Genomic DNA, 25,899 nt, shown 5'->3' with positions numbered 1-25,899 from the left:
CAGTCATGGGATTCATCCCACCAACTTTCTGTAATGGCAACTAGGTTTTTAGCAGCACAGTGGCTTCCAACTTCTCTGTATTTATCCTGTGGACATCCATTTTCACTCTTAGGATTTTTAACATTGCTATAGTCATCTTTGAAGTTTTATTCCTTTTTTATTTTCATTTTTTATCCTGATTTTTGTCAAGCATGCTGGAAAGAAGTAGAGGGTTCAATCAACACTGTAAGTCTGAGAATCTATTGATTAATCTCAAATAGGTTTGATCAACAATCTTTCTGAATCTTTCTGAATACTTTAGAAGGAGTTAAACCGACAATCAAAAAAAATTGAAAAGGGGGATTGGGAAGGTTGTGGAGGCATGGTTCCATGGAGTTTAAGCCAATGATGGTCATGGTCCCAGTTGGCAAGGTCCTGCCCCTATCCACTGCTGCCATCTGAAATTTTTATGCCTGTTTCCTGCTTTGCACTGACTACATTTGAAGGCAAAGTGAATCATAGGTAGTTGGAGGGCGGGACTGCAGAAACCCAACTTTAAATCAGGTTAAACTGCTGTGGGTCCCAGCCTTGAAAGGAAGGTCTCTTCTTGCAGCTTGGTTCAGTTGTCAAGTGAAGAGAACGCTAATTTTCTGAGAGGCTCTGAGGTCTCTTGGTACAGTAATTAATTTCTCCAACTATATATTGCTATGCACCTGAATAGACACATTTTTTATTATGTTTTTCTCTCAAAAAATTTTGTAGGTTTTTTTGAGGGGAGGTTGTTACTTGGGGGGAAGGGGTTGTTTCTTCCTAGTTTCTTCCCTGTTAGCCATCTGGGTCTGTTCAGTTAATCTAAAAAATCACCTGTATAGGGCATTCTAAATATTTGTAGACTTTTTCATATAAAACTCTTTTATTATGCATGATAATGCTACTCATTTTTAGTGACATTGGCCTTCAGGTTGCCAAAGTATTCTGTAGCTAATATAGATTAATAGAGATTAAGGGCAGTAAAATTTTTAGATGACAGGACATTTGGTTTGCAGATTAGTAATTTGTATTTGTTTACTGCAGTTCTTCACAGTAGCGTACAGTCTTCTCTTTTGAAGGTACCAGGTGAAGAACAACCTGCCTTATCTGATTATTATTTTCACAAGTTAATCATGCACTGCTTAAAAGGAATTAAAAAAAAAAAAGTCTAATTCCTGAGTTTGAATTAATTTTGGTTTGTCACCCAATCACAATTGTATTGTCATTTCTGCTGTGCAAAATTGAGGAATCCTGTGGTTCCCAGTCTGTTTCCTATGAAGGCATAAGTCATCCTCAGTTGTCTTTCTGTAAGTTTTCTTTATAAGGCATTTTCCTTGATTCTCAAACCATTTCTGTATTCTATCCAAATTTCCCTTTAAATGTCAGGGCCACAATCTTAGGCAGTTCTCTGCCATGTATGTATTTCTATATGGTTTTATTGTCAAAAAGTATCTTCTTGGATTTTAACTATGGTGGTTGCTTTAATGCTTTCTGCTGAAGAAGCTTATTTGTGTTGCTTTTTCACTGTGACTCATTAAATGCTCTTCAGTGTATACTTTCCAGATTACAGCCCTTCATTGTGTGGCCAGCAAGAAGTTTGACTTTGATTTTGAATGTATAGAGGTTTTAGTGTAATTCAGTAAACCAGAGAAGAAAACAATTTTGAATGATGACCAGTTGTTTATAAGCTGAGAGAAGATTTGCTGCTGATTTTTCTGACTTATTCCTAAATTGACGAAACTCAGAGAAGTGATATATGTTTCTGCACGTGTAAATAAAAGATATTTTGGATATAAATAAGATAAAAGTAAGATAAAAGTCCATTTGTATTAACTCATATGCTAGTAGGGGGAAGAACCTTTTGGCTCATACCAAGATTGGTATTAGCTAATTTTAAGATCCAAATAGAGATAAGCAATAAATTAGTGTGCTAATATAAGTGACAAAATAAAAAAATTAATGCACTAACCTTTAATTTTACATCTTAATTTTATTCAGACATCACGATGCAGACATCAGAGACTGGGTCGGATACAGGTTCAACTGTGACTTTACAGACATCTGTGGCTGGCCAGGCAGCAGTGCCTACACAGGTAGTACAGCAAGTACCAGTTCAGCAACAGGTAGGTGGCTGTTAGTTTTGGGAAGAAATAAAAAAAAATAAATTCAGGAAGGATAATTCTTCACAGTGTAGTGAAGAACTTGATTTTGTACAAGGCTGCTAAATGAACTCTTTTGCTCTGCTTTTACCAATTTTATTTTGCTGGAATCAAAATAACCAGGGAAGGGCAAGATTTTTTCAGGATCTGTTCCTTTAACTAGAGCATCTGGCAAGCACCGGTAATACACTTACATGATTCTAACTGTAAGTTATTGTGGAGTTCATGTAATAGCTCATAGAAATTTACTTTAATTTATGTTACTGAATATTTAGATTTTTTCCTTTAAATAATGAATATGTTTCTGATATTATTGCCTATGTAATTTCTTTTTTCATTTGCATGTCCAAGTAAGTGCAGTACAGATGTAAAAATGAAAAGGACTGTCCTTTGCATTGCTAGGCTTGACTCTCTGCAGATCTTCACACAATGTCATGAAAGTATTTGTGTATGACAATAGGTAGTTCATGATGTGCATTTGGCAGAGAAGTAAGAAGGCTTACGTAGCAGCCAGCACAGTGCACACACAGTGCATTGTCACTCACCTATGCAGCACCCACAGGCTTTGGAAGGAGTGGTGGCAGAAGAAAATGGGGAGGAAAAAGGGAAACGTATGGAGGTAGAAAACAGGGACTGAATGTAAAAGCCATGACAGCTGTCCAAGACTTTTCTGGAATACAGAAATTAGCTGTATGTGACGGGTTCTCTAGGTGACATCTGATGGTTCTTTTGCATCAACAACTGACTTCACAGTTTCAGAATCAATAGTATGAGAACTGGATGTAGTTTATTAAATAGTGTAATTTTTTTCTGTGCCAGTGAAGCACTTTTCCCTAAATTCTTCAGCATTTGTTTAGTTCTAAAATTTCAGGTGTTACATTTTTATGCATATGTTCCATAGTCTCCTACATTTCACTAACAATTTTTTCCTGATGTACAGACTCAATTTATAATGACTCATAGTTCCCTTACTGTAGTTTCTACTTATATATTCATGTATCTTTCAGGATGCAAGCTTGTTTTTAAAAAAACTGATTCAGAAAAGCATTGAATACAGACTTATAAAATTTAAATGATTGTCTTTGTGTATTTGCTCAGAATTCACCACTAGTGAATCAAGAACTGCTTGAAATATTTTCTCCGTAGTTCAGACTGTTAAATAGCTCACTCACTCTAACTTGAATATTGATTAGGATAGAGGCTTTTGAATACTGTTAGGTTTTAATTGAAACTTCCATGATGCTTGAACTTAGCTAACCTTTGTGGAAGATTTTGTCTGGTTAACTCTTCTGTAAGGTTTTTGAAGTGCAAGACTTTTTTTATTTATGAAATACAATCTGGATAATTCGTCCAATTTTAATGTTCTTTCATGATGATAGATGTATAATAGATGTAGTTTATGTGATTTATTCTTTGTTATTCCTGTATTTCATCTTTTCAGATAAAAGTCGGCAATTTGATTAGCGGTACAAAGTTGCTTGTTTTAAACGCATAGGGTAGACATATGATGGTCCAATATTTTATACTGAATTTTATCTGTGTGAAGTACTGATCAGTGTGAAGGATTGAAGACTGGTGACCAGATAGTGGCATATAGGATACTTATTGTATTGTAGTTCTAATAATTGGATTAATTGAACTATAAGGATAGGAACATCTACGCATTTCTGTTCTGTTTTTGTCACAAGCAAATAAAGAATGGGCAGGGCTTTGGTGTTTATAAACTTTGCGCAAAATTTCCACCTTTCTGAAAACTTCTGTGATAGAATTGGTTCCTTATTTTCCCACATAAATAATGCATTAATTTTTGTCAGTGACTGTCTGTATCTTTTCTGAAGTTATGCTAGTTGTCCTTTATTAGTTTAATACTCATGTCAAAACACAGAAGCCCAGGAGTAGATTGTTTTTTTCCTGCTTGATTATAATTTAATGAGAACAGGAAACTGATTTTTTTTATTGTTGCATTATCTGAGTATGTAAACTGTCCCTGCTCAACCTTACGTACATCTCCTTTAGTATTGCTGCTTCTGAGTATTCCCTTTCATTGAATACTCCATCATTACTCTGAATTATTTTTCCCTGTGGGGATATTAGATTATATTTTTCCAGTTGACTCTTAACACTGACCATAGGAATCAGCATAATGTTTCAAAAAAGAAATTGAGGGGATCAAACCAGCCAAGGAGGAGAAGTTTCTTCAAAATTTTGCAGGGATTGAAGATGCAAGAATGTTGGGAGATCCAATGCAGACAGTACTGCAGTGATTAAAACACAGTATGTATGGGAGATGCATGGAGAGAGAGAAGATAGATTACGGAAGTGGATGTGTGGTGAGGAGAAGAGTGGAAATGTGAATGTGGTATGCCCACAGGAAATGGTATGAAGAATGTAGGTGGGATAGGTAATTTCAGTTGTGGCATTAAAAAAAAAAAAGGAATATCAAACATTGAAACAATCAGTGTTGAGGAAATTGTACGTGTGTTCTTCCCTGAGGAATTATCTGTATATAGGTGTCATACTTTCATTACACAAGACAATATTCAGAAACTTCAGTTACATCAGCACAAAACCAAAAAAGAAAACAAAAATCTTCCACACACTAAAATAAAAATAACGTAGTCACAATACTGAAACACTATCCGCACAATCTGCCCCTTGTCCCTCCACACAATTACAACAGAAATTCCCATGATTATTCCACTAATAGGGGTCAGTCCATGTTTTACCTGTTGCCTCTCCCACTTACTATCCTTATCTTGCATTCCTCTGTCTCACTTTGGGTGCCAAAAAGGATTGTCGTGGTTTGAGCCCAGAGGGGAGCTGAGCACCACTGACCAACTGAGCAGCCAGTCTCTCACCCCTTCCCCCTCAGGAGTGGGGAGGAGAAAATAATGCAAAAGGCTTGGACATCAAGGTAAGGACAGAGAGGGATGATTCACCCATTATGGTCACGGGCAAAAGACTGACTCCTTAGGGGAAGAAAAACAACATCAGTTTAATTCGAACACCACCACCACTTAACAGAGTAGGACAGTGAGAATTATAAACACATTTTAGGAACACCTTTGCCCCACACCTCCTTTATTCCTGGGCTCAGTTTTGCTCCTAATTTCTCTACCTCCTCCCGCCAGTGGTGCAGAGGATGGGGGTTGTGGTCAGTCCCGTCACTCCTTCCACTTCAGGGGGAGGATGCCTTACACTCTTGCCCTTATTCAGCATGGGGTCTCTTGGGAAGCAGTCCTCCACAAACTGTCTCTGACATGAATCCCTCCCATGGGCTGCAGTTCTTTGGGAACTGCTCCAGCATGGGTCCCTGCTGCAGGCTGCAGCTGTTCGCAAACTGCTGCAGTGTGGGTCCCTCCCACGGGTTGCAGTTGTCTCAACGCCGAATTGCAACAGCAGGGACTTCCCACAGAGTGCTGGCTTTCGGGTGCAACCACCTGCTCCAGCGTGGGGTCCTCCACAGGCTGCAGGTGGGCATCTGCTCCACTGGTGACCTCCATGGGCTGCAGGGGCACAGCCTGCCCTCTCGCCGTGGGCTGCAGCGGGGTCTCTGCTCTGGCACACCTCCCCCTCCCCTCCTCCTCCTTTCTTCCCCTGACCTTGGTGTTTGCATAGGTCTGTCCCTCACAACTCCCACTACTCCTAACAGGTTCTGCTTCTTAAATATGTCATTGCAGAGGCACGGCCACCGTTGCCAATTGGCTCAGCCTTGGCCAGAGGCGGGTCTGACTGGGAGCCAGGGGAGCTTGGAGAAGCTTCTGACAGGGGCCACCGCTGTAGCCCCCTCCCCCAATACCAAAAACCCCCGCCACACACACACAAATCCAACACATGTGCGTAATTGGATCACATCTTTTTGTGTTGACTTTGAGAACTGAATCTTTCTGTTAAATAACTATTATTAGGATAGGAAATATACACAACTGTACCTTACTTTTATAACTGGAAAACATCTTTAAAGTGTATTCTTTGAAGTGAGAAATTGTATTTGAGGTATATTTGTCAATTTATGTAATGATTCTTGTGGGAAATGAGAAAAATTTGGATTTTAAGAAATATTTTAACTTTTATGTTGTGTCTCATTGCTGTTAATGGGCAGAAACATCCGGTTTTCTATCATGCTAGTACAGCTGTGTTCAAAACCTTGGGTGTTTTGTTTTTTTCAGAATTCAGGTTTTAATGTCAACCTAAGGGAAGGTTTCTGTGAAAATCCGGATTTTCCTTTCACAGTCTGAGTTAATACTATAAAAGATGAGGAAAAATATGCTTATTTACAGAACTTCTTAGAGTACAGCAGAGTTAAATATATTAAACTAGGGATCATAAAAACAAAGAGTTCTTGGAGACAATCCGTCAAATGCATGAAACCTAGATTCTTGTGGGGTTATGGTGTTTGCAATCCTTAGGACCAACTGGATCAGGCTGAAGTAGCGTCATAACAAAATGTCTGAGAAAACAGTCACTTAAAAGTAGTTTATGTTAAATCTGTTTACTAAATATGTGCATTGTCATTTTCTTGATACAATTCCTTGGGTAAAATTGTGCCAGTCTATGAAGTCTCTAAGTCTTTTTGCATCTTTTAGATTCTGAACTGCTTTTGAACCAAAATATGGCTTCTCTAAATGATGGCAGGTATAAAATATGGCATTCTTAATCTTTACTGTGGCAGAGGAGGAAAAATTAAGACTAAAGAAGAAATTTACATAACCTGGAGCTTCCCTACATAGTATATGAATCAAAGAAATTGATTGGTGACTATGTGTGCTTTTACAAAACAGTCATGCCATCTGAGCAATATATGTGAAGATAATCCATGCCTTACTGCCTTTTGTTGTTTATCTCATTGATGAAAAAACAGGTTTTATCTGAGTTTGTTATAACTGATGGTATTCTGGGAAAGAGGTTGCTCAGATTGGGGGTTTGATCTATAATTGTACTTTGGGTCAAAGTGTTTCTGGGAAATCAGCATGTGTCACTGTACTTCAACTCCAGTTAAACAAGAGCTAAACCATTTAATGTGAAACTTTATTTCTAAACACTGTGACATGTTTGAGCTGTGATTTTAGGGCTTGTACTACGGAGGACTGAAATGGAGTAAGAAAAGGCATATGTGGCTAAATGATACTTTTTTCCATAGTAAATGTAATTCTTCAGCTTGGTACAAAGCATAGTTACACTTAATTTCATCCTTGTTATGCTTTCCAGTTCTGTCTTTGGCACTGAAGGTACGTATATGCTCCATGAGCATGCATCTTCAATGTTAGGACTCCATTTACCAGACTACAGCACAAATATTGTGTAAGAACAGTAACTTTCTTTGCTATTGCTGTGACATACCTTTAATAATTATGAGAACAGAGATATTCCATATTGTTTAGAAATCATTAGGTGCACTGAAGCATTGGTCCTTCTTTACAGTAATCCAAACTTCTGGTGTTCTCATTTTCAGGTACAGCAAGTGCAGACTGTGCAACAGGTACAGCATGTGTACCCAGCGCAAGTTCAGTATGTGGAGGGAAGTGACACAGTCTACACTAACGGAGCTATGTAAGTTGGCAAATGATGAGAATTTAAATGTTTATTAAAATGTGAAGTTAAATACGTATATTTAGTTAGATTCTACCAACTAGTATATTTTAAATTGGAAAGAAAAATGATTCAATCAAAGCTTTTTTATTGTGAAAATACTTTTTTGAATGAAAAGCTGAATTCATGCTGTTTGTTTTAATAATTTTTTTGCCTAAGTAGAATTCTTGTGGTTATTTTAGGTGGACTTACATGAAATTTCATATACAGCGTAGTGTTGTTTGAAAAAGTACCTTTCAGTTTATGGGTAGGTCCTGTCCATAGGATGTACTGTGCAACTTCTGTCCCTAGGACAGAAGGCAGGGCCTTCCGTCTTCCTGGCTGCAATCCTAATGGTAAATGCATAAAAAGGTGCAGCAGCTGTAGTTATTATTTAAAGAAAGTAGTAATGTAATTTTAGTCTTCTGTTTAATAAGTTTTCTCCCAAAGAGATGAGGAGAGGCAGAGGAAGGTGAATAACATTGTCTCCTTTTGTTGCTTCATTAGCCTCTTTTCTGCACATTATTGTGCATTTCCTTCTTCCCTGAACATGCTTTTCCATCATCCTTTCTCCAATAGACAAGTTTAGAAACTTAGAACAATCTAGGGTTGATGGGACTTCTGGAGTTTACCTAGTCTAATCCCTGATTTGGAGCAGCACCAGCTTTGAAGTTGGTAACAAACATCAAAGTAGGATTGTGTTGCTTGGGAAGGCGCTTTTCTACCTCTTTGTTTCATTTACCTACCTTTTGCTATTTTTGCTGTGTTATGGGCTTTAAGAAGAAATATGATTTAGGAAGCTGCTTTATGGTCTGCAGGTAGTTATTGATGGTAATCCAAAAGTGATTCAAAGAGCAGCATTATTTGCATCAGAAACTTCTGAAGTTAACACTGGTAGCATTCTTGGGCGATTTCTACTAGCATATTTTGCTTAATTAATTTTTCGCGTACTATCTTGTTTGTTTTCTTCTCATTTGTAAATCCTAAACAATGTATCTTAAATATGCATTAGATTTCCCTATTGTACTGGTTTTGGCTGGAATAGAGTTCATTTTCTTCTTAGTACCTGGTCTGGTGCTATGTGTTGGACTTGTGCTTCAAACAGTGTTGATAACACAGGGATGTTTTGGTTCTTGCTGAGCAGTGCTTACACAGCGTCAAGGCCTTTTCTGCTTCTCACACCACCCCACCAGTGAGTAGGCTGGAGGTGCACAGGAAATTGGGAGGGAACACAGCTGGGACAGCTGACCCCAACTGACCAAAGGGATATCTGAGACCATATGACATTATGCTCAGCAATGAAAGCTCAGGGAAGAATAAGGAAGAGGGGGGTACGTTTGGAGGTAGGGCGTATGTCTTCCCGAGTAGCCATTGTGCATGATGAAGCCCTGCTGTCCTGGAGATGGGTGAACACCTGCCTGCCGATGGGAGGTGGTGTATGAATTCCTTATTTTGCTTTGCTTGCATGCACAGCTTTTGTTTACTTACTAAACTGTCTTTATTTCAACACACGTGTTTGCTCACTTTTACCCTTCTGATTCTTCCTCCAATCCCACCGAGTGGAGCAAGCATGCGGCTGTGAGGGGCTTAGTTGCCGTCTGGGGTTAAACCACAACAGTACTTTTTGGCACCCAGCATGGGATTATGGTTCCTGGCTGTGGTGTAAAACATATTTTTTAACATCTTGTCCTCTTCAGACTGGCCCAAGTGCAATGGCACGAGCTATCTCCCATGGGGCTGATGTGCCAGGCCATCAAACCCATGCAGTCCAGTAAACCCCATTGTCCCTTTCCTCCACCTGGCCAGAGGCAGGGCCCCTTTGTTCCTCGTCAGAGTATTCATTACTTGATTTTTGTACCTGCAAAAGCTAAAACTGATCTTTAATGTGTACAGCAAAAAAGGGGGCATATTAGGGATAGGAGCAATATTAGGGATGTGTTTCCACCCCTGGAGCAGTTGATTCCAGGTGTACTGAATACTACTTCAAGTGAAAGCAAACTGTGGCTCAAGTGAAAGCAAACTGTGGCTGGACTCTACTGCCAAAGGGGTCAAGAAGAATGCATTAGGGCTATCAATTGTAGCATACCACTTGGCTGCCTTTGACTCCCAACTTCACACTGGAGTTCTAGCGTGTCCGGTACAGCAGCACTCAGTGGCAGCGTGACTTCATTGCAACCGTGATAGTCAATGTTAACCTTCAAAAGAGGTCATTCTTAAATAGCCTATTATACAAGTTTATCTTTTCATTTATCACTTGTAAGTTCTTATGTGAGCTGTTGACACATGTACTTTTGGCAGCGTATGAGATGTGTACTACATGACTGCTTACAGTCCTTGGAAAAAACAGAACCAGATGTTGTTGTCATGAAACCTTCAGGTTTCCATGATTTTATTGTGTTTGTCTATCTGAATCCCTTTGTCAGTTTCTGCTAAATCAGTCAGTGGGATATAAAAGACTTCCTTAACACAGTAAGAAAGCTGTCCTTAGCAGGTGAGCCTGTTCCAGATTGTCTTTCCCTCCTATAGAAGAAGAATTTACCCATGTTTTTGTGAACAACATTGTGAACAGCCGGTTTGCTGTTCAATACTTTTAGGAATATTAACCTTTCTAAAGATTATGATTTCATTTATGGAGAATGAGACCAGCCTGTGTTTCTACTCAGAATTTTTAAAGACTATATATCGTGAAACACATTTTCCCATATACTTCTATACTCCATATTAAGAATGGAAAAATGTCATTTATGTAAATTAAAGTTATTGAATATATGTATTTTATATTTTATATTTATTTGATAAGTGAAGGGGAATGAGGCTCCAGGTTGCTGATGGCTGGCTTCCTTCAGAGAATAAAGAATTGTTTCTCTCTTTGCTGTTTTTATTGTTGTCTGAGTTCTGTGGTTTAAAAATAATTGTATTTGTTACTCCTCTTCTTGTTTTGCCACTGGATTACCTTGTTCAGAGCTATCTCAATGAGGGAATGACATTTTAGAATTTTTGGAAGTGAATAAAAAGCTTAACCATATCCCTAAACAAAGCTAGCACAGACTGTGTCAAGTTCTGCTGTGACAGAAAACACAGAAGCAAGCCACTCTTGTGCTGAAATATTTAGGCAAGTCTTCAGATTGCAGTTCATCTTTTTTTCTATTCTTCATACTGAAATCTGTGAAAGATGAGCCTTGTGGATCCTGACAGATTCACAAAGTGTGTTACAGACAGTTTGTCCAGTTACTCCCACTCTAGAAATTGTTTCACTTTCAGAAAATAGGATTAGGTGTGTAAATTATGCAATTGACTGGAGTGATCAGTGGTTTATCTTTTGGGTTGTCTTCCTATGATTATATGCCTGATTTATTTTATAACCATGCTAAATCAAAATCTTAATTCTAACTCAAAATCAGATATAGGATGCTTCCGTAATCTATCAAGTGACAGTACTGCTCTAGCAATGGAATAAGAAATCTCCAACCCATAGTTAGGGTAAAGACATTAATTCAGTGTACAAGCATCTCTGGAGTAAATGTTACACCATATCTGATGAAAGAATTAGTTTTTATTTCAAAATAAAGCACTTGCAGACTAGCACTGATTTAAGTTCATATATGATAGCAGCAACAGATACAGTTAGAATATATATGATGAGTTACCTGATTCTTTTGATTTTAAAAGTGAGAAGTTTGTCAGTTTTCACAGTCTTTGGCAAGTGTAGCTGTTGTATTCTTATAACACAGTTCTTCCCACACATTTTACATCCTGATTTGTCTATGCTTAAAAGTTATTTGGTATCACTATAATTGGAGACATAATGATAATAGAAGGGGTGTAACCTACAACTTGTCACATACATTGTATAATATGAGAATATTAGAATTATGTTCTCTCCATTTGTGTCTGGTTAGTAACAATTTTGCTTGTCAAGCATGTCACTCTATCCTGAAACAAAAATGCATTGTTGTTGCAATGACATGTACAGTCTTACCTGGCAGTTTAAAATAAAGAATATTATGGCTGCACCTATATTAAGAAGCTAAGTGAATCCTCTACACTAGACACAAACTTTCTTCTTACAAAAACGGTAATGTATTAATCAAATGAGCCATTTACCTGATAATTCTGGTGTGGCAAAAAGGTTTTTAAATGCTGGAATTGTCCAAGAATTGCTATTGCTGTTGCCTCCAAACTGCATTCTTCACCAATTTGTTGTACCACAATTTGTATGGTTTATGTGAGCAAAACACACCTTGTATGCAAAACCAAGAATTTACTATTACTCTAATTGAAATCTTACCTGTCAAATCAAAGAAGAATTATCAATACAGTTAAAGTTGTTATCTTCCTAGTACTTCCTAGTGTTACCGAAAATCCGGAATAAAGAACTTATCAACACCAATTTGATGCAGATAAGCAGACACTTCTTCATTGACGGCCGGACGCACAGGGGAGTGTTCTCACCAACAGCGCGTACCAAGCACTAAAATCATACATCTTATATAGAACTTATTCATACATATTCATTAAGTGTTCATACACAAATATACAATTTCCAAAAAATCATTAACATACTATCCGCCTACTTCCGATTCTGCGCAGTAAAGATTAGAAATGTCTAGAAATGAGTCTGGGGTGTAATGTGAGTAGGTGGTCCATGGGTCGGTGGTCGCAATCTTCCCCTGCCAGAATTATCCTTTGCTTAAGGACACAGTTTTCTTGGCAGGTACTTGTAAGCTGTTAAGGTTGTTTCCCCCAGTTCCCATTAATCCTAGACTTTGACAACTACTTGCATTCTCCTGGTCCTGTATATGTATTATAAATCAACTTACAAATCAGTTTGTGTTTGGTTACCTAGGTTCCAAACATTCCTACTAGATAATTATAACCAATCTCTTCGGCCTTGGTATGGAGCTGTATAGGGGATTTTAAAGTAGCAGTCGGTTGCTGGTATAAATGACAACAAATAAAATTTTTACTAAATATTTCTTATGATTCTATATTTCTATTAAATCAAACACAATTACTTCTACTTATTGGTAAATCAATAACACTAGTATCCATCCCTTTTTCTATGGCATTATGCTTACCCTTTTACTACCCTTCTGCATACTAAGTCAATGCCTTCCATCTGAGAAAAGTTCACAGCAAGCTACCACCATCACGGGTGTTATGCCTGAAGAAGTATGATGGGTGGTGGGGGGCTCTCTACTCACACTGGATCCACTTGCAGCTATTTTTAATATGTTTTCTAGCACAATCTACACGTTATTCATTCTTTATTGGTTTCCATTTCTGTATTACATCTGAATTTACTGTATATGGTGTGTTTTACATTTGCTGGATACTTCTTGAATACTGTCATCCCACACTCATGATCCTCTTTGCTACGTTTTTAATCTGGAGCCATGGATTGTTTATTCTACACAGAATAGCTCTTTGATACTACTGTCTCATTAGCATTTTAACAATAGGTTTTATACCACACAATCGTAGAAAGCTAAGCTAAAATGGAAACAGATTAAGTAACATTTATCTGATTGACAATTACTGTTACAGCTAAGCTAGAACAAAGTTTTAGGCTAGCACAGACAAGTCTAGACAAATGAAGCCTGACAAGTCCAAGCCTTGAGGTCTTGCAGATTTAGTACAAACCCTGTGACATGTTCCTAACAGTGACAATACTATGTTTCTTGGACTATAGGTCTGCAATACTTCATCAGAATTTTTAGAGGTCTGTAACTAAGGTTCCTTTCTCTGTCTAAGTTACAGGTCTTGAGAATATAAGATTTCTCCTCTGTTTTCATTTCCTTTGTTCCGTGGTTTACAGGGTTTTACTGCAGTTGTGCATTGTGTATGCTTTTACTGCTTTATTTCCGATTAGAAAAAGATGTTGAACTGAGTGTTGAAGATCTCAGATTCTTTTTTAATGATAATGAATGCCTATCAGTAACATATTTGCTTGAATTTTTGAATGTGATAAATAAGAATTTCTTTATATGGAATAATGCAACTCTGTTTTAGATAAATTTTATAAAGCTTTATCTGCCTGATCTATTTTAAGATGGTGTAGAGAAAATGTATGTGCATAAAGCGGGTCAACTATTTACTCTTACAGAGGAAAATTCTTTGAATTTTTCTTCTCTGGTTATAGATGCATTAATTGCCCTTAGTGTAGGTTTTGATCTTTGTTTTTAGCAGTTTTGTTTGATAAAGGGGGATTGGTGAAAGGAGTCTTATCAGTTTTTCCATCTCTGTCTTTAGATCAGTTGAGAAAGCTTTTGTGGAAGAAGGTTACTGCTTCATTGGGATTCGATCTGTTATTAAAAAGCCTTGAATCAATATTCTGGTTAGAGGAGTAGATTTCTTTGTGGGGAAGCAGGAGGTGTATGAGACAGATGATTTAGCCCTCTTCATTATCATTCAACTACTATATCATGTTCAATTGTGTCAGTGTTAAGAGTATATAGTACTTCCCCTTCTGCCCAGTGCTTATGATACACCACCCCACAGGCTGCAGCAATGCATTGGCTGTGATAAGGCCTTCCCTCAGTGTTAGACAAAGGATGCTGTTCTCTCTAGTTTCTGTGAAACTCACTATCAGCTTTAGGACGACAGGATTATACTAAAATCTTAAAGGAATTTGAGGATATTATTCTGTCATAAAAGACTTTCTTGGCTTTTATGCATGGAGTTTTTCTACAATATTGCAATACCATAGCATTACCATGCACATTAGCTGCTCTGCATATAAAGAATAGTGTATCTTGAAATATTTATTTTCATCTAGTGTTTATCATATTTATATCCCAGGAAATAATACCTTAGTTAATTAAGTACCATAAAAGGCCAGCTTTCATTACAGAGATGACAGTGAAAAAATACTTACATGCTTACCTGTTAAGTTACGTAGGTAATCCATACCAAAACCTGCGAGGGTAATTCTGAGGTTATTACTTGATGAATAAGATAATTATTATGTTACTTGTTTGTCTGAATTGGAATTACAGCAAAATAAAAAAATTGACACTGAATGGTTTTCTTGTTTGAATTAAGATGCTGTTCTTGTACAACCACTGTGAAGGTAGGCTGGTATTTCAAGTCATAGTATAACAGGTATACATCTTCAAGTAAAAAAAAAAAAAATTATGTGCATTTTACCCAAGACTTGAATTTTCCAAATTGGTGTCTACAGCTAGTGATAAGTATTCAGTAGTTAATTACTTATTTTTCAAGACACAGAAGTTACTGGAATATATTTTCAAGTCAAAACCTAATTTGAAACAAACACCAACTGCACTTGAGTTAACTTGTCTGGACGTCTAACCTGATTTGAGAATTTTTATTTAAAGGCACTCTGCATTTCTCAGTCCCTGGTAAAGAAAATGAATCTGTTTGGTTTTTTTACTAAAACACAGAGTGATGGAAAAACCTTTCAACAAGACAGACATTTCTAAGACATGGGTAAAACCAACATAAGTCTGTAGGTGATGTTTTCTAGGCAAATAAGGGAAAGGTAAGTCTGTCCCATCAACTACTTGCTCAGAGAAAATATGGGGACGTGATCAGCCTATGTAAATTACTGAGACATGGTGGGATGGCAGGAACACTGATTTGTAGTAGTCAATAGATCAAATTCTTGACATTTACATAGAACCAAATCATAGGTGCAGCAAGGAGCAAATGATTTCCCGTATATGTGTGTGCACACTGAAAAGTAAGGGAGGACAATAGCAAGGTTTACTCTTTCTGTGCCATTGTTTTTATTTGTCTCCTTTCTTCAGAGTGTCAGTGTCTTTGAAGAGACGAAAGTGCCTCTAAAAGTTAAGCTCAGTATCATTATGTTAGTGTCCGTAATACAGCACAAGACATTGCACTTAATTTGTGTGGTAATGTTGGGGCTTACTGAACTTAGAAATCAGTTATCTTCTGTTTTCATGTGCCAAAAATATAATTTTATTAACAACTTTATACCACAACTCTATGTGTTTTATTTCTAGCATATTTTGCAAATCATTATAAAATGAATGGAAACAATGAGGCATAATAGGTGATGCCTTGAACTATTGTACCTTGCAATCCTAGTTCGACTCATGCTGGTCTCAGTAATTTCCAGTGTGGAATCTTAACGTTGGTCACATGTTCTAGGCTTGCTTAATCTAAATTGAATTCACGCAGTGTCTGACTTTGTGTGACTTGCTCTCAGGGTAAACGTCTAGTTTGCACAGCCTTCTGGAAACTAGGATTCTGCAGCCTAACTGCTTAAGATGTCAAACTTCTTAGTAACCGTGATGAACTTTATAATTTTACATTCTAGTAAACACTGAATTTCACAGTGTTTTGATAGGAGGAACTATTAGATTCTGTTGCGTACCTTGTATCTGAAGCCACAGTGTATCACCAAGGTGTTCTCATAAAGAGCCAGAAGACTATAGTTACAGTGAGGTTAGTCCCTAGATGATCTTGATATGCAGCTGTTGAAGAAAAGAAGAGCTAGGAGTGCTTTTGCAATGGGAAAGAACTGACTGTGTGATATATGTCAGATTGAGAAAATATTGCACGTTTGTGCTACAAGGGCTATGGAGAAGTAGAAGATCACTTCCTTATTTCAGGTTATCCCTCCTGTGTGTCTAAAGGATGTAACAACATATTTTGCTGTTTGCTGCAGTTTTATATAGAGGGATTGTGTTATCTAATGCAGTGACCTTAAAACCTTTGAGTCACTGCTTTCCAAAATATCATCTCATCCAACTGCATTTTTAATTTGCAGGTGAATTAGTTTGTGTTTTGGTTAAGTTAAAAGGCTCTTTGCTAAGTTGCAGTTATTATTGCATGTAATAATAACAGATTTATCTCACTTTTAATGACTCTGTTGATCTCTACTGCTAAAGGTTTACTTAATCATTTCCAGTAATCAGGTGTTCTAGAAGTACCTGCTGGTTGTTGGAACAAAGGAAAGAGTGTGTTTATCATGGACTGTGACTCATTGGTGTACCCCAATGATTGCTCTTGATCCATTGATACGGAGTACTGCTATAAGGTGATATAGATGTTCTGATACAATCAGTCCTTAGAGACTATATATCATATCTCAACAAGGTAAAAGCAAACAAGCACTTCCTTTTCTCTCCCTGTTCCAGACTAGTCCATGACTTAATTTTCTTGTAAAAGTTTGAGCGTTCTCTAGGGTTTGCATGGCTTCAAAGAACTGCCTCTTTAATTCCACTTCTGCAAGGTAGATTTGTTCTACTCGCATCTTTTGGACAGTCTTTTTCCTCTAGTCATGTCTACATTTTATTGTCAGCAATGGCCTTATCCTTTCATTCCTTTCCTTAGAGATACCTGATACTGATACCAAGTTTTTCTTGCCTCTGTGGGAGAAATTACAGAGGTCAGGCCCTCGATCATTTGCATGAACTGTTTTCTGTGAGCTTCCATCATTACGTTTTCCTAAATTGTCCTCTGCTCCATAGAACTCTTCACATTCTGTTAATATTCTGAGACAGGTGTCAGCTCTGCTAGTGGTTATCTTGGTTATCACAATGGTATCACAGCGTATCACAATGATACCTTGGCCTGATAAAACAGATTAATGGGGATCTACATGGTACCTAAACACATACATAGGTTATTACAAGGCAAAAATCAACTGATTTTAACTCTCCAAAAGAAATGTTAATAGATTAACTGTTTGCTTGAGCATTAATCCCTAAAAGAACTATTTTGCTTTGTTTTCAGTAGACTGCAAGGCATTTCTTTTAGATTAACTTCAAGTTTCTTGCAGCTGATCTTGAAGGTTTTGGAATACTCAAAATAAAAAGGAAAATGTTTAGGTAGCTTAAGGAGGGGTGAGCGCAAATAATGTAGTATGAGGCTTATGAAACATTTAGGATTTTAAAACTGAAGTTCTGAAGTTTCTGAAAGTCTCTGAACATAAACAGAGCAACTGTTGTGGCATAGTTAATACAACAAAAGTTCTGACTGGTTGTTGATAAGGTGTTGTATGTTCTTCAGTTATTTAAAAATAATGATTTTCTGAAGCTAAAGAAGGAATCATTATCTCTTAGTCCGTTCTTTACTAATTAATTAATCTTGTGTAAGTTTTCATAATTAAAAAAACATAGCAACAAACAGTAAATTGCTATGACCTTTTCTAGGTACTGATAAGAAGCTAATCTCTGTCTAGATAAAGGGGAATAGATGTATTAATCACCAGTTTACTTCGTAAAACGTGAATGCTGCTTACTCTTGTGTTTTTGGACAAAAGTGAATTTTTTTGTTGAATTTGTTTAGTTGCATGGTGGTGCATGATAATAGTGTTTTGTTTGAAATTTCTAAACGAGTTGGAGACATGCAGAGATTGACCATCTCTGTTTCTCTGAATCATAATACTCTACAATTTACTTGGACTAAGTGCACTTCAGCATATGCAACTCCAAGTTAATAGAAAACTTTGGATTTCAAAATGGTGTTGCGTGTTGATTACAAACAATACTAAATATTTTTATGCTTAAATAAGAAAATTAATGGTTGAGTAAAATGACTGGTTTTTACCTTTTGACCTTTCTGTCATGATGCTTGCCAAGATACAAAACTTAGCAGTCATGAAACAGGATAAAATTTCCAAATAGACTTTTCCAAAATGAGGAATCTGGCCTTTGAAATAATGAATGCTATTTACTTAACAATTTTTAAGTACATTGATTTGAAGATCATGGGAACAAATGCATTCAAAAACTATAAATAGATTATAACCTATGAAGAATAAAGATTTGAGATGAGTGACTAAAAACATGAAACATATGATGGGTTTCAGTAGCTGAACAGTTTGTTAGGGTAAACTGGTTAATGAGGCATGAATGTTTCATAATTGAAAGTGATTTTAAAAATGTTACTGTTGCATACCTTTAACTTCTTTCATCTTTGTGACCTTTTTACAAGTCATAGCTCTGTTTTGGCCTGTTTCTTAAATGCAGTTTTTTATCACAACATGAATGCATGTCCAATTTTTAATTTTCCATGTAAAAATAACTGCATTTCCCAAAATACAGTGAACTCAGAGTTTCAAGCTTCAGCTAAGAGCCTTAATGAATTTAAAAACAATAGGTAGCACAGGATTCTTGAACATTGGACTCACTTGGCTGACATTTGTATGAATTGTTTGTAGTTTTGGAATGTGCACAGTATGCACAATATATAACATCTGACTAACATTCAAAATTTTATTGTCAGATTGAAAAAAAACAGATGGAGTTTTATAAATTGCTTTGCAATATATTAATAATTGGATGAGCTCTTTCTGCCTGTCTCCTCAATTTTTGTCATACTTTCGTTCTCTCCTCTTCAGGTAAGAATGGCAAATTTTTCTGTAAGGTTTGGTGGATAATTGATTTAACATTGTCACTGAATTAGTTATTTAGTGCTTTGACTTGATTAAATGTTACTCTCAGAGGAGGTAAGAATTGTTTGCCAATCTTACTTAATTTTTTTATAGCTATTGTACATACATTTCTAGAATTATAACATTTCCCTCTGCTAAATGAGTAATACAAATAATTTCTTCTCTTTTTGTTTTGTTTTCTTGAAGCCGATCAACATCTTATCCTTACACAGAAACCCAGATGTACAGTCAAAACACTGGAGGAAATTATTTTGATACTCAAGGAAGTTCTGCACAGGTGACAACAGTGGTCTCGTCCCATAGCATGGTGGGCACTGGAGGGATTCAGATGGGTGTCACAGGAGGACAACTCATTAGCAGCTCAGGAGGGACCTATCTGATTGGCAACTCAATGGAAAATTCTGGTCATTCAGTGACTCATACAACGCGGGCCTCCCCAGCAACAGTAAGTATTTCAGACTGATGAAAAATCTTTGAGACTTCTTTCTTAGTCACTCAGATGTTCTTGCAGACTGACACGGTTGTGACAATGTATAGCAATATTAGGTTATCGGAATAAGTACTACATAGTACTTTTTGTAAAATAAGTAATATATATATAAGTAAGATACAGGAGTGAGAATACTGTGAGAACTTAAACATGAGGGCAGACTACATTAGATGTAAATGTTAAATAATGTAACTTACAGATAGGTATCTTTAACTTCCCTGCATTTGCAATTTGTTTGCTCAATATTTGTGTAGGTTTGGTGGCTTATTTCAAAGTATTTCCAATTGTTCAGAACACTGAGATACTACCTTTTGACACTGTCCTTATTTATCTCTGGTATGTCTCCAAAGTCTGTTCCAGATTAAAAGCTGATTGTGGAAGTGTCTCGCAATGCTATGAGAAGACACATTCTGTTACAACTGTGATAGATGATATTGTGGACACTTAAACAGAGATCTTTCCCTTAAGAGCTTACTCAATCAGCCCTTACTTCAATTATGAAAATAGGTTTATATTTAGTCTAGCTTTGAAGCATAGTCCTAATGAATACTTTTACCTAATTCATCTGGGTATTCTGGTTTGGATGTAGAGATTTGGAAGTAATGGGGAAGAGAACTCTAGGAAGATGTGTTGTTTAAAGCCCAGAGGGCAGCTGAATACCATGCAGCAGCTTGCTCACTCCTTCTCCCCATGAATGGGAAGGATAAATAAATAAAAAGGCTCAGGAATCAAGACAAGCACAGGGAGGGATTGACTCACCTGTTATGGTCACAGGCAAAAGACAGACTCAGTTGGGGAAGAAAGAGAACATCAATTTAATTCAAACACTACCACCACTTAACAAACAGAGTAGGACAGTGAGAAGTATAAACACATTTTAGGAACCCGTTCACCCTACCCCTCCCTTCTGGGCTCAGCATTGCTCCCAGTTTCTCTACTTCCTTCCTGCCAGTGGTGCAGTGGGGCAGGGGATGGGGGTTGCAGTCGGTCCTGCCATTCCTGCCTCCTCAGGTGGAGCACTCCTCACACTCTTTCCCCTGCTCCAGCATGGGGTCCCTCTCATGGGAGACAGTCCTCCACAAACTTTCTCCAACATGAGTTCTTCCCATGGAAGCTCTTCAGGAACTGCTCCCTCCCATGGGCTGCAGCTATTTACAAACTGCTCCAGCATGTCCCTCCTGCACGTGATAGTCCTCCCAGCAACAGACTGCTCCAGCACCGACTTTCCTCAGAGTGCTGGCCTTCAGGTGCAGCCAGCTGCTCCAGCGTGGGGTGCTTCACAGGCTACAGGTGGGCATCTGCTCCACTGGTGACCCTCATGGGCTGCAGGGGGACAGCCTGCCCTCTCACCATGGGCTGCAGGGGGGTCTATGCTCAGGTGAACCTCTCCCTCCCCTCTTCCTCCTTTCTTCCACTAACCTGGAAGTGTTTGTGTAGATGTGTCCCATCTCCCCAACTCTTCCTCACAACTCATGCTTCTCCTCCCAGGTTCCCCTTCTTAAATTGTCTCAGCCTTGGCCAGAGGCAGGTCTGACTTGGAGCCAGGGGAGCTTGGAGAAGCTTCTCACAGGTCCACTGCTGTAGCCCCTTTTCCCGCTACCAAAAAAACCCACCACACACACAAACCCAGCACAGAAGAGTTGAAAATTATGGTAAAGAAGATAACGCATCATTAATAATACAGAATCATCAGTACTCAAAAGGGCAATGAAATTAGGGGGCTTTATTTTAGGAACCAATGTAATGAGTAAAAATCTAATACTCTTCTATTTAGAATTATGATGAAAGATTAGGATAGCATTGGATAATTCAGATGATATGATAAAATCTATTTTGATTCTTAAGGTGGTTGGTATGGATAAATATAACATTTTTGTACAATATAAAGAATTATTTAATTCAAAAACTGTGTAGTAGTATTTTCCAAGAATAAAAATTGTAGAGTCATAATTCATGAATAGTATAGGTATCAGTAACATAGTGGGAGCTTTCAACTAGCAACAGAGAATTTTATATTTGAGTTACAAAATAAAAAAGAGTGTATATTAACATTTGCCTGTATTTTATGTGACTTTAATAGAAAAACAGTTTCTGAAAAAAAAGAAGCAGTCCTCTTTTGGATTCATTTCATTAAAATCAAGACTTTAACTTGACATAGCGCTGAGAGATATGGTGTAGTTCAGAACTGTCAGTGTTAGGTTAATGGTTGGACTGGGTGATCTTCAAGGTCTTTTCCAACCTAGATGATTCTGTGATTCTGTGAACTTGACTGTTCTCTTTTTTCCTTTAAAATACTCTCTCATTTTACTTATTTGGAAGATATTTCATAGAGTTTTTCACCTGACTTTATGATTCCTAAGCACAGTCAAAACACAGTTTTCTGTAGGCCTATTATGTAAGGAATAGAATGTCTAGATGGAATGAAATTTGAAAGTGATATTTCTTTAAATACTTAAATGTCAATGATATTCCTGTGTTCTCTTTGTTGTTTTAAATTGTTCTACAGTTGAAGACAAATATTGCCTCTTTTAGAGATCATGCTAGTCTTCTCCTTAATCAAATAAGAACAAATGCATTTTTGTATTTTGCATATCATGCTGTAAGCTTTATTTTATTCACTGACAACAGAATTCAGTCAGTGGAAATGCTTAACTGAATGTGAAATCAAGTGAGGCTTTAATGCATCCAGTAAGCACAAATGAGTAGTAGACTTACTCTGAAGTTGGTTATCCTAGAATTATTTGAATAATATCAAAACTCAATGCATATTTTGCAAATTAAAAACGGTTCTAATGTTTTGCCAAAGTTAGAAGTAAAATTTGCCAAAATTGAACAAAATCTAAGGTTTGTACCTTCAGCAACATCTTTCTCTTGCTTTGTATGTCAATAAAACAGCCTGTTTTAGTTGCTCCGAGTAACTCCTATACTGTTATATCAACTTGCCTTTAAGAATAGAAAAATATACTGCTAATTAAATTACAATTACTAAATTGCACTTTTAACACTAAAATTGTTTCCTCTGGTTTTTAAGGTGCTGTTTATTTTTTCTAATGTAGTTCTGCAAGTATGAGACATCAGAATATATTAGAAGTAAGTTTATTGCTAAGGTAGTGGGACAGAACATGATTTTAGATTTTTAAGTTTTAGGCTCTTGGTGTGTATGGTTCAACTGAAATATTCAAGAGTCAATTGAAACACAAAAGTTTCAGCTTAAACTGTAATTTTAAAGCACCGTTTGTTTTAATTTTACTAGAGGGCATAATTAAACTATGCAAAATAGAGCATTGTAATATTTCATTTGGATTGCACCTTAGATAGGTAGAGCTTGTTTCACTTGTGGTCCTCATCTGATCTTTACCATCATAACTTTTTAATTCTTGTATAGAGAATTTATTGGAGTCATCAAAATAACATGTATCCAGGCTGGTTTGCTAGTATAATACTGAGAAAATACTTCCAAATGTTGAATTAGTTTGGATAATTTTCATATGGAGACAAAGGATGTAGAAATTAGTAAGAATTTACTTACACATGTGGTCATCACAAGCTCTCTTTACTTTTACCAGAGTTACTAGTTCTGTTCACTCTTTTCATCTGATAACTTCATTTGTTTTGTTGTTATTCACCCTCACTAATCAAATCATTACCTTCTGTAACAAGCAAATTAACTGTATCATTGATGTTATCTATTTCAGATACATCTAGCTTAAGTTAAAAGAAACAAAACTGTTTCAGGTTAAAATTCAAATGTATAAAACAAGTCCATCTTGTTAACTGTGTCTTAGATAAATAAAATTTAAAAATCTAATTTGCTTTTCACCAGGTATGCTATTTAGTTTATACAGAATTCAATAAAAGAGACTCAGAGCCTTCTTACTTTAAGTCTGCCTTCACTTTATTTTCTTGATGGTTTAATGTAATTCTGAGATCTACTTCAGGTTTAATAAAGAGCTAATATTTTGTTTGTAACATTTAATTTGTTTTAATTTCTGTCAAACATAGATACAAGAAAGCTGTCCTACTTAAGCTATATCAGGCAATAGCAGTGATTTTGTTGCCAAAGTATTAAGAATTGTGCACTACTAAAACTATTCCAACATATATACAGTAGTGGTTTATGTTAGTATGCATGAAAAACATTTGTTAGCATTTTCTTTACTCATTTCATTTCCATTGATTTCATTGCTTCTTCCCATTATACCCTTTGCTGGCCTATTAAACAACTTATCTGCTTACTAAAAAGGGTTTTTTCACTAAAACAGAAAGGCATTCAGATTATAAGACCTTCTATATAAGATATTAAGTAGATAAATAGCTTTCCAAAATGACCATTTTCACATGAATATATGTGGATTGGGCAAGAATAAATTGCATTGAACAAGAAGGGATTTACCCTAGCTGGATGTCTATTTGAAGTAAATTTGCATGTTGAAACCTGTGTGAAAGAGTCGTCTGTTTGGTTTGTTGGCAGCTATCATTAAAGAAGGGGCAGCTATTTTTAAGAGACTGACTAGAAAATTGGATTGTCTTGTTAATAATGAAATCTAAATCACCTTACAATTTTTTTTTCCATATGTAAATGTCTAAAGACTGTTCTTGTGATAAAACAGGATGATCTAATCAACATATTTCATAATATCACAAGGTTAAAAATTCATGTAGTTTCTAGTAATAAATGTGTTGTTATGCTTGTCAGCCAGTGAGAGGCTCACATCTATCAGTTTTGTTTTCTAACAAGCTTTATGACTGATCTGCAGTTACAGTTGTCATTCTTCAGTCATCATCAACCATAGGAGGTATCCACTCATGCTGTTGCAGAAATTTATCCTATTTCAGTGCAAATCTAAATGGCATGGAAATGAAAGCAAAATTAGTATGGATATGATGTATCACTACAAATTATTATTTCTGGTAGTAAGCACAGCATGCAAAATTTGATCTTAAGTTTAAAGGAGGGATGGTGCCTACCCAAAATATGTTGTAATTAATGGAGGGAATAGAATGACAGGAAAGAAGAAGGCCCAGTGTAAATGTCATATCCTGATAATATCATTTTAGTGGAAGTATTATAATTATTTCAAGAACAAAAAGTAACAAATGTTTAAATGTTGAGGAGTTATAATTTGGAAAACAGTTTGAGATGAGATATTATTTATTAATCTCTTTCTTGGTACAGGAACTTTTTGCTCCTCCATTCCCCAGCTTTTCTGGTAATTTTTATTTTAGCTGGATCCATCTTAGCATAAAACTAACCATTTCTGATCAACTTCAAGATTTTTATGCTACAAAGGATTGTTAGATCATTTGGTCTGACCTCTTATACTGGCAAGACATTCACTTATGACTTCCTGAACTGAGCACAGTGACATCTTTTGTGAAAAATGGCATCCATTTCCAGCTACAGGAAGGCAGATAGTCTTTTTTTTTTTTTGTCTTTTAAATGAGTCATAAGAATGATTAATCACTACTACTGCTAAAAAAACATTTATGTGGTATGAATTAACTGGAGGGGTGGGAAGTTTAGAGGATTTGTGGCTCTTGTGCCTTTATAAACCTCTAGCTACAAGACTTTTCCTCCTGCTTTGGTTTCTTCTTCAGAGCTGTAGAGCATCATGGCTTCTCCGTCTCTCTTCCAGAGGTTTAAGTCTAGCAATGTGGCCAAACTAACTTATGTCTTTCTCTGCCCCTTTGAGTCCCTTGCTGCTCCACTGTAATGTCTTCAGTTGAGACTGTGCCCTTTTCACAAGACAAGGAATGTTGGGGAAAAGGGATAATGACCCTACTAAGGTCAGCCACACCTACCCTGTCTGCGTTCTGACAGCACCTGCCTATGCTCCTTGTTTCTTTTCCAATACAGTCTGGCTCTAGCTTTCAGTCATTGGCTTTCGGTGTGTTTTCTGCATAAAAGCCCTGTAGCACCTCCATAGGTTGTTTCTAGTTTTGGCAATTGAATATTTATTCTGGTATTTGTGTATCAAAAATCAAAATGTAGTGCTGTTGGAAACCCAGTTTATTCCAATGTAGCATTTCAATTACTGATTAAAAAATGTTGCAAGAAACACAATTTTTTAAAAATCAAGGTATCTTTGAATCAGTGAGAAGAATTTCTGTTAATTCCTTTTATTTGAAAATGCATAAACTGGATGCAAGATGAGTGCCACTGATGTTCTCATAACAATCTGATTATCAGTGACATGGAGACATCACCTTTCTAAAGAACTGAATTTTTAAATTTCTGATTAAATACACGTTTGTTCTAAAAAGGCCATTCTACCTCTCTCTAA

The 25,899-nt window shown here is 36.7% G+C and overlaps 1 protein-coding gene across 2 annotated transcripts in view; it reads left to right on the top strand.

The window, feature by feature from the left end:
* Positions 1–25,899, top strand: part of RFX3 (regulatory factor X3) — a 134,590-nt gene that overhangs the window by 68,042 nt on the left and 40,649 nt on the right. For both annotated transcript variants that reach the window (XM_074812182.1, XM_074812181.1), the window contains exons 2-4: positions 2,008–2,132; positions 7,621–7,718; positions 19,312–19,570. In XM_074812182.1, coding sequence (XP_074668283.1) covers positions 2,016–2,132; positions 7,621–7,718; positions 19,312–19,570 — 474 coding nt within the window. In that variant the 5' untranslated portion in view covers positions 2,008–2,015. The remainder of the gene's footprint in view (positions 1–2,007; positions 2,133–7,620; positions 7,719–19,311; positions 19,571–25,899) is intronic.

The sequence above is a fragment of the Strix aluco genome, chromosome Z (assembly GCF_031877795.1).
Source record: "Strix aluco isolate bStrAlu1 chromosome Z, bStrAlu1.hap1, whole genome shotgun sequence".
NCBI lineage: Eukaryota > Metazoa > Chordata > Aves > Strigiformes > Strigidae > Strix > Strix aluco.
Note: the sequence above shows the minus strand (reverse complement) of the source record. Positions and strands in the feature narration are given on the sequence as shown.